Genomic DNA, 9,831 nt, shown 5'->3' with positions numbered 1-9,831 from the left:
AGACATTGAGTATAAGAGTCAGGAAGTCATGATGCAGCTTTAAAGCACTTTGGTTAGGCCACATTTGGACTGTTGTATGCAATTCTGGTTGCCCCATTATCGGAAAGATGTGGATGACTTGGAGAGGTTGCAGAGGACGTCTACCAGATTGCTGCCTGGATTAGAGGGTTTCAGCTATACGGGGAGGTTGGATAAACGTAGATTGGAGGTTGTGAGACCTCATAAATGTATATAAAATTATGAGCGGTAGACAGTCAGAATGTTTTTCGCAGGGTTAAGTTGAGTTGAGTTTAGCTTATTGTCACATGTACCGAGGTACAGTGAAAAGCTTTTGTTGTGTGCTATCGTCAGTGGAAAGACAACACATGATTCCAATCGAGTCATTTACATTGTGTAGATGCATGATAAAGGGAATAACGTGAGTAACGTTTAGTGCAAGATAAAGCCAGTAAAGTCTGATCAAAGATAGTCCGAGGGTCTCCAATGAGGTTGATAGTAGTTCAGCCCTGCTCTCTGGTTGTGGTAGGATGATTCAGTTGCCTGATAACAGCAGGGAAGAAACTGTCCTGGAATCTGGAGGTGTGCGTTTTTGCACATCTGTTCAGTTTAGTTTATTGTCACGTGTACCGAGGTACAGTGAAAAGCTTTTTGTTGCGTACTAACCAGTCAGCAGAAAGACAATGCAACATTACAATTGATCCATTAACAGCGTGCAGATCCATGATAAGGGAATAATGTTTAGTGCAAGGTAAAGCCAGCAAGTCTGATCAAGGATTGTCCGAGGGTCATCAAAGAGGTAGATAGTAGTTCAGCATTGCTCTCTGGTTGTGGTAGGATGATTCAGTTGCCTGATAACAGCTGTCCCTGAATCTGGAGGTGTGCATTTTCACACTTCTATACCTTTTGCCTGATGGGAGTGGCCAGGGTGCGACTCGTCCTTGATTGTGCTGGTGGCCTTGCCGAGGCAGCGCGAGGCGTAAATGGAGTAAATTGCAGGGAGGTTGGTTTGTGTGATGGTCTGGGCTGTGTCCACAATTCTCTGTAATTTCCTGCGGTCTTGGACGGAGCTGTTCCCAAACCAAGCTGTGATGCATCCTGATAAAATGCTTTCTACGGCACATCTGTTGAAGAGTCCAACACTAGAGGGCAGAGCTATAAGACGAGGCAAGGAGATGTGCGAGGCAGGTTTTTTTACAGAGTGGTGGTGACCTGGAACGCATTGCCAGGGTTGATGGTGGAGGGAGGTACGGTAGTGGTGTTTAAGAAGCTTTTAGATAGGCACATGGAAATGTAAGGAATAGAGGGATATGGATCATGTGCAGGCAAATGAGACCAATTTAACTTGGCATCATGTTTGACACAAACCTTGTGCTGAAGGGCCCATTCATGTACTGTACTCTTCTCTGTTCTATCCCTCTTCAACTTTAAACATGCCTGTTCTCTATTTTTTTTTCTAATTCTGCTGAAGGGTCTTGAACCTGAAAAGTCAACTGTTTCTGTCTCCACAGATGCTGCCCAAGCCTGATGAGTATTTCCAGCATCTCTTTTTATCCTGGAAATAAAACTGCTTTAATTTATTCTTTTGCTCATGCACCCGTTTATTATCTGTCATAAATTCTCTTTTGATTTGAAATGGCACTTTTATGGCTGTTTTCACAGATTGTTGAGAACTTAAGTGTTTTACAATACAAAATAGTGCCTTCACTCTCCTCATCGTGTCATTATTTTACTTGTGAATGGCTTCAATATGCGGGCAGCGCAGTGGTGAAACCAGCCCTATAGTTCCAGTCACTGTCCGGGGTTCAATCTTCACTTGCCTGCTGTCTGTGCGAAGTTTGCATGTTCTCCCTGTGACCGTGTGGGTTTCCTCTGGGTGCTCCGGTTTCCACCCAGAGATGAAAGGGCTAGCAGATTAATTAGCCGCTCAAAATTGCCCCTCGTTATAGTAATAGTTATACAGCCGTACACTTTGGAAACAGGCCCTTTGACTTACCTTGTACGTGGTGAGCAACTTGCATATTGGGCTAGTCCCATTTGCCTGCATTTGGCCCAGACCCTTCCTATCATAGACTTGTCTAAATGTCTTCCAAAAGTCATAATTGCATCCGCTTCTATATCTTTCCCTGGCAGCTAATTCCAGATATGGACTACCCTCTGAATGAAAAAGATGCCTCTGAGATCACTCTTAAATCTCTCCCGTCTCACCTTATCCATCCCCTCATGATCTTGTACACCTCAATAAGGTCACCCCTCAACCTCTTTCGTTCCAAAAAGATCAAGCCCATCCAACCTCTCTCAATAATTCAAGCCCATCAGCCCAGGTAACATTCTGATGAATCTCTTTTGCAGCTTTTTCAACTTGATGACATCCTTCCTAGAGCTGGGTGATCAGAAGTGCACACTGTACCCCAAGTGTGGTGTCACCAACAACATGTGTAGATGCATCATGATGTTCCAACTTTTGTACTCCACACCCTTCCCAACGAAAGCAAGTATGCCGAACCTCTATCTGCATCAGTATCCACCAGTCTCACTACTTTTAAGGAACTGTGCTCCTATACTCCAATTTCTCTTTCTCTGAAACACTCTCCAGGCCTCTGCCATTTACTGTGAAGTGCTGCCCTGGTTTGGCACATCAAAATGCAACACTTCACATTTGTCAGAGTTAAATTCCATTTGCTATTCCTTGGCCCACCTTCCCCACTGATCTCGATCTTCCTGTAAACTTTCTTCATTGTCTACGATACCACTAATTTGTGATGTCATCTGCAAATTGACTAACAATGGTAACACATTGCCATCCAATTTGTTAATGCAGATAACACACTACAGCAGACCCTGCACTGAGCCATGTGGTGTAGTAAAGTGTACGGTCATGCACTTTTGTAGAAGGAATAAAGGTGTAGACTATTTTCTAAATGGGGTGAGAATTCGGAAATTGGAGGTGCAGAATTCCAAAAAGGTTCATTTGCAGGTTGAGTCGGTAGTAAGGAAGATAAATGCAATGTTAGCATTCATTTGGAGAGGTCTAGAATATAAGAGCAAGCATGTATTTCCGAGGCTTCACAAGGAGCTGGTTAACACATATTTGAAATATTGTGAGCAGTTTTGGGCCCCCTAACTGAGGAAAGATGTGCTGGCGTTGGAGAGGATCCAGGGGAGGTTTTCAAGAACATCCCAGGGATGATTTGGTTTACGTATGAGGAGCGTTTGATGGCTCTGGGTCTGTACTCATGGGAGTTTAGAATGATGAGGGGGGAACTCATTTAAACCTACTGAATGATGAAAAGCCTAGATAGAGCAGATGTGGAGAGGATGTCTCCAGTAGTGGGAGAGTAGTAGGACTAGAGGACACAGCCTAGGACTAAAAGGGTGCACCTTTAAATGGAGACGAGTACAAATTTCTTTAGCCAGAGGGTAATGAATCTGTGGAATTCATTGCCACAGACAGCAGTGGAAGCCAAGTCATTGGATATTTTTAAAGCGGAGATTGATAGGCTCATGATTAGTAAGAGTATCAAAGGTATTGGGAGATTGCAGGAGAATGGGGTTGAGAGGGAAAAATAGATCAGCCATGATCGAATGCCGGAGTGGACTCGATGGGCCAATGGTCTAATTTTGTTCCTATGCCTTATGGTCTTATGGCACTCCAATGCTCACAGGCCTCCAACCAGAAAAACAACGGAGTGATGAAAGGCCCAGAATAGAGTAAATGTGGTGCGGATGATTCCAGTTGGACCAGAGGGCACAACTACTGTTGACTCCTTCCTCCAGGTCAATTTTACATTGAATTGTCCAGTTCACCTTGGATTCAGTTTGTGGAGGAGTGGTAAAATCTGTGAGCAGTTGATGTGAAATTTAAAGTGAGTTAAAAGGTATGATTAATGTAAAAATAGGGTGCTTGGCAATGGGCATATACTAGGTGTTGTGTCTTTTCACGGCTCTCAGAATTATGTCCCATTAGTAAATGTGATGTGGGATTACAAGGATCGGCGCAAATTGGTGCGAGGATAAAATGCACAACATTTCATGTTCAGAGACTTGCATAGAGACAGCAAGGTATACCAATTCTGCAGTGCCAAACTACCTCCATTTCACTGGACAGAGAACCTTCTCTGAGTGAGTACACTTTAACTGAGTGAGGGAAAAGTGCTATTAAAGAAAATCTGGTCATTGTATGCCAAGACTTTGAGTTTAGTTTAGAGATATAGCACGGAAAAAGGCCCTTCGGCCCACCGAGTCCGTGCTGACCAGTGATCCCCATACACTAACACTACCCTACACACACTAGGGACAATTTACAATTATACCAAGCCAATGAAACTACAATCCTGTACGTCTTTGGAGTGTGGGAGGAAACCGAAGATCTCGGAGAAAACTCATGCAGGTCACGGGGAGAACGTACAAACTCCGTACAGACAATCAACAATAGTCAGGATTGATCCCGGGTCTCTGGCGCTCTAAGGCAGTAGCTCTACCGCTGCACCACCATGCTGCCCAACGTTTTGGAACGGGCTCCAAGATGTCTGGCATTTTGAGCTACACCACTGTCGTCATGAAGAAAGCGCACAGACTAAGACGATAATGGACAGACTCGGCTGTGGGATAAACGTTGATTTAATAGTCAAACAGAAATTCATTGAAGATTCAGCAATTGCTGCGGGTTCACTTGACAAGCCCTTCCAAGTCTTATCTCCCAAATGTTGGGATTTTATTGCAAATATTTCACTCATGGCCAACAAGTTGTACAAACACGGTGGAAAAAAAAACCCAGTTAAAAACACACTCACATTGCAAGAAACACAGAGATAAAACATTCACAACAACCAGCTTAAAAATTAGTTTGGTGACCCATTATAGAAATGAAACATTATATTCAATATAAAACACATTGGTACAAATTAATCTTATAGAACAATGATTCAAAGATATTAAAGAGTTTAAAAAAGATTCCAAATAGGCTCTCAACATGCACCATCGATGTGCATTATTACAATACACCATGCAAAAATCCAACATGCACACAAATGTCCCTGGTCTGCTCTGTGCAGTGACCTTCCATCTTATTCAGAATAGAAGTCTCTTCATTCTTCACATTTAAACTAGTAGAAATTCGGGATAATCCACACCACTCCATCGTAACACTGTACGTCTGAAGCTTCTCTGATTGAGTGACCACAGTTAGAAAAATTATAAATAAGTCCCCGTAAGTGACAAACCTATTACTGATTTATCGGGAGCAAGTCCCAGGCAGCAGATAACACTGGGAGAAGGCACCCCAATCATTGGCACATTCAGGAAAAAACAGTTGTCACCACAGAAGGGAAAATACAAAGCCTATTGGTAATTGAAGAAAAAAAGGCACCAACTCTACTGGTACCTGAGAGAAAAAAGGTACCATATCTACTGGTACACGAGGAAGAAGGCTCCAACTCTGCTGGAACCTGAGGGAGAAGACACCAGCACTACTGGGAATCGAAGAGAAGGCACCAACTGCACTGGTAATTGCGACAGAGTGCGCCAACTCTACTGGTTCTTGATGGAGAAGGCACCAACTTCACTGGTACTCAAGAGTGAAGGCACCAACTCTACTGGGACCTGAGGGAGAAGGTACCAACTCTGCTGGTAATTGAGGGAGAAGGTACCAACTCTGCTGGTAATTAAGAGAGAAGGTACCAACTCTGCTGGTAATTAAGAGAGAAGGTACCAACTCTGCTGGTAATTGAGAGAGAAGTTACCTGCTCTACTGGTAATTGAGAGAGAAGTTACCTGCTCTACTGGTGATTGAGAAGGTATTATCTCGACTGGTAATTGGGAGAGAAGGTGCCAACCCTGCTGGTATTTGAGGGAGAATACTGGTAATACTGATAACTGAGAGAGGGGTACGAACTCTACTGGAAATTGAGAGGGAAGGTACCAGCTCTGCTGGTATATGAGGGAGAAGGTACCAACACTACTGGTAATTGAGAGAGAAGTTACCATCTCTACTGGTTATTGGGAGAGAAGGTACCAACTCTACTGGTAATCGGGAGAGAAGGTACCAACTCTACTGGTAATCGGGAGAGAAGGTACCATCTCTACTGGTAATTGAGAGAGAAGGTACCAACTCTACTGGTAATCGGGAGAGAAGGTACAATCTCTACTGGTAATTGAGAGAGAAGTTACCATCTCTACTGGTTATTGGGAGAGAAGGTACCAACTCTACTGGTAATCGGGAGAGAAAGTACCATCTCTACTGGTAATTGAGAGAGAAGGTACCTTCTCTACTGGTAACTGCGAGAGAAGGTACCAACTCTACTGATAATTGAAAGAGAGGTACCAGCTCTGCTGGTATCTGAGGGAGAAGGTACCAACTCTACTGGTAATCGGGAGGGAAGGTACCAACTACTGGTAATCGGGAGAGAAGGTACCATCTCTACTGGTAATTGAAAGAGAGGTACCAGCTCTGCTGGTATCTGAGGGAGAAGGTACCAACTCTACTGGTAATCGGGAGAGAAGGTACCAACTCCACTGGTACCCGAGGGAGAATACAGCAACTCTCCTGGTACCTGAGGGAGAATCCCTCATATCCATCTCCTTCCCAGCCTGGCAAAACACAGACCAATCGCACTCTCTGCCTCTTGTACCTCTGTCCAGCCGGGATCCGAGAGTCAATCCTGACACCTTCTAGGCACCCATGACTCTGCATCACTTGAGGCGACTTCTTCACACACGCACCAAATGGAGTCGATATGGCAGTTTGTAACACTTGAAACACTTCTACAAAGCATGCAGTTTCTTTGATCATTTGTACAAAATCTCTACGTACTGCAGAGTTTTAAAAAAAAGCTGTTTAAAAAACGTTTCTACAAAAAGAGAAGTACTGTCTTATTTCACTTTTTCTCTCCAACTCTGGTCATTTTAATCGATGTTCCTTGTATTTGGGGGAAACAAGAGCGATTCTTCTGAGCAGAGAGATTCTGTCAGCCAGATACAGTGCTCATTCAGAGAGAAGTCTCGGCAACCTGTCTCTGAGCAGACACCTCACGTCACCGTCCTGGCCAAACCAAGAGAACATTTAAGAATAAATTCATGTAGCAAAATGGAGCTCTCTCTTAGTGGAGGCAATGTTTTGCCATCACCATCTTCCTGAGAGAGCACGGGGTACAAGGAGGTACCAAAAAGGTCAGGGAAAGCTAAGAAGTAAGTCTCCTGCCATCTTCACAGAGCTACCTACAGGAATGTACTGAGTACCATGAAACATTGTCTTTAGAAAAAGTTTCTTCTTTACCAAGTTTTGGGCAGAAGGATTCCTGTCCATAATCCAGGATTCCTGTCCGGAATTAGAAAATTCCCATCTATTCTTGCAGTTCCTGTCCATAGTCTACGGTTCAGTCCTGGAGACTTTCCGTACACACTCAATGTACATGTCCAGGATTTGAGAGTTCCCATCCATAACGTAAAGTTCCTATCCAGTTTTAAATTCCCGTCCTAAATTTCTACACTCTGGTCCATAATCTGGGGTTCCCATCCAGGGTTTGAAAGTTCTCCCCCTGGGTCTACGCTCGACATTTATACAAAGCAAATTCTAAAGGAGGTGCAGAGCCAATTACAGGCAATAGCATTAGTCTGCTGTGTCTTATTACTCCATTGAGCAAGCCAACGTCTATCACACCCCCACAGTTAACCATTCTGTGGTATCCAGTGGGATATCAGAGTGGCATTGGTATTGCTCACCTTGTACTGAATTCACTTTGTTCAGCTCCCCCACAGAATCGGATTCAGCCAGATGTAGATTAGAGGATTGTGGAGGAGGGTGAATTCAGGGGATTGTGGAAGAGGGTGAATTCAGGGGATTGTGGAGGGTGAATTCAGGCAATTGTGGAGGTGAATTCAGGGGACTGTGGAGGAGGGTGAATTCAGGCAATTGTGGAGGTGAATTCAGGGGACGGGAGGAGGGTGAATTCAGGCGATTGTGGAGGTGAATTCAGGGGATTGTGGGGAGGGTGAATTCAGGCGATTGTGGAGGTGAATTCAGGAGATTGTGGAGGAGGGCAAGTTCAGGGGATTGTGGAGGTGGGTGAATTTAGGGCGAATGTGGAAGGTGAATTTAGGGTGAATGTAGAGGAGGGTAAATTCAGGGTGAACGTGGAGCCGGCTGAATTCAAGGAGAGTGTGTAAGAAGGTGAATTTGGGGAAAATGTGGAGGAGGGTGAATTCAGGGAAAGATTTGGCAGTGAATTGAGGAGCGGTGAGGAATGCGATGGAGCAATAAATCCAGGTGAGAGTGTCAGAGAGGGTGGAAGTTCATGGCGAGGGGAGGGATGGGAGGGGGGGGGGGGGGGGTGGGTTCAATTCTGGGCAGATTGGTAGGAGAAGTGGAATGACTGATCAGCCTGCTTCCCAGAGCAAACAGTGGATGGGATTGCCCCAGCATGACCTGCCCCTGCTTGGCTGGGTATCCCGCACAACCACACACAATTCATTCTCATGTCAGCAAAGTGTTTCTAAAAATGAAAACAGTGCTTTGTTAAACAAGACATCACTGTCACAAGCCCAACCCATTGTCCCCACAGCCACCGCGGGACTTGGGAAGTGCAGGTTGATGAAGACTGTTTGCTCAGCAGGAATGTGCATTTTCGTCACGGGTCGTAAGGAAAATATCAAGCACAGGATGCCACGTAGGCTTCGTTCCCCCCTCCTTAAAGGGATTGTCAGCAAAGTGCCGGTGGCTTCAGTCAGTTTGAGTGTTGAGGCCTTGGATCCATCCATTTCAGGGTCCATTCTGTAGGTTTTTAGTTTGACCAACTGCAGTGACTGTTCCAGACTGATGCTCCAGCTGAGGAGATTGAGGAATGGAGAGAGGAAGACAACGTAAAGAAAACTCTGGGGATGCGAGAGGATTGGAAGTGAAGGTAGGGGAGAGATAGACAGGAGAGCAGACAGGATCCAAAGGGGAAAGCGAAGAAAACAAACAGCACAGAATCCTCGGATCTGAACTCGGGGCTCAAGCAAACCATCTACGATCCACATCAGGACAGGTCCGTGTCAGTCTTCCCACAGCAGTGGAGCACGCCATTGCTGTTCACTTTCACTGGGCTGAAATCAAAACGACCGATCGCCTTGGTGCCCAATGATCACCAGCACTCCCACCCAAGGCCGAGACCTCCTCCCATCACTCTCCAACTGTCTGCCATTGGAAAAGCAGCGTTCAGTGCCGAGACAGTGTGGCAACGGAGGCACCGCTAACTCTGCCCCAACTTCCTGCATGGCAAGGGCTGGAAACGCACAGAACAAATCAGGGGACCACAGCAGGAAGGATGGCCATAAAGATGTCCGATGGCCAGCGAGGCAGGTGCTTTGTGGATCAGCCGTAGCAGGGAGGCCAGTGCAGTCGAAGGATTGTTTTTGGGTTGGGTGTTTTTGATGGGGGTGGGAAGGGTGGGGGAACAGGTCAACTGCTGCACTGTGTGCGTCACAGTCCTGACTCCCCCCTTCCTGTCGGCTGCTTCAGGTCCATCCTTCGCTCCACGGCCTGCAGGAGGCGCTCCGAGTACTGCTCCAGCAGAGCCAGCGTCCTCTCGTCTTCAAAGCCCTCCACCCTCGCTGGGGGACCGCCGGCCTGCCTCGACCACCGGCCTGGCCCTTGGGCAGATGGCTCAGGGCCTGTTGCTGGCTGCTGGAGACGCTCCAGTTCCTTCCTCACAGAGGAAAACGTTTCGGAGAGAACGGCACTGATCTGGGAGCTCTCAGGCGAGGGGTCTTTGTCACTGGTCACCTGCAATGGATAAAAATGAACATGAGGAGCAGACCATCCTGATCTCCACCATCTCCACCACCATCTGATCTCAG

At 46.0% G+C, this 9,831-nt stretch overlaps 1 protein-coding gene across 1 annotated transcript in view; it reads right to left on the bottom strand.

The window, feature by feature from the left end:
* Positions 1 to 4,610: 4,610 nt before the first annotated feature.
* mapkbp1 (mitogen-activated protein kinase binding protein 1) overlaps positions 4,611 to 9,831 on the bottom strand; it is a 228,230-nt gene continuing 223,009 nt past the window's right edge. The window contains exon 31 of the mRNA XM_078406156.1: positions 4,611 to 9,757. Within this exon, the coding sequence (XP_078262282.1) occupies positions 9,455 to 9,757 (303 nt within the window). The 3' untranslated portion in view covers positions 4,611 to 9,454. The remainder of the gene's footprint in view (positions 9,758 to 9,831) is intronic.

Source organism: Rhinoraja longicauda, chromosome 10, assembly GCF_053455715.1.
Source record: "Rhinoraja longicauda isolate Sanriku21f chromosome 10, sRhiLon1.1, whole genome shotgun sequence".
NCBI lineage: Eukaryota > Metazoa > Chordata > Chondrichthyes > Rajiformes > Arhynchobatidae > Rhinoraja > Rhinoraja longicauda.
Note: the sequence above shows the minus strand (reverse complement) of the source record. Positions and strands in the feature narration are given on the sequence as shown.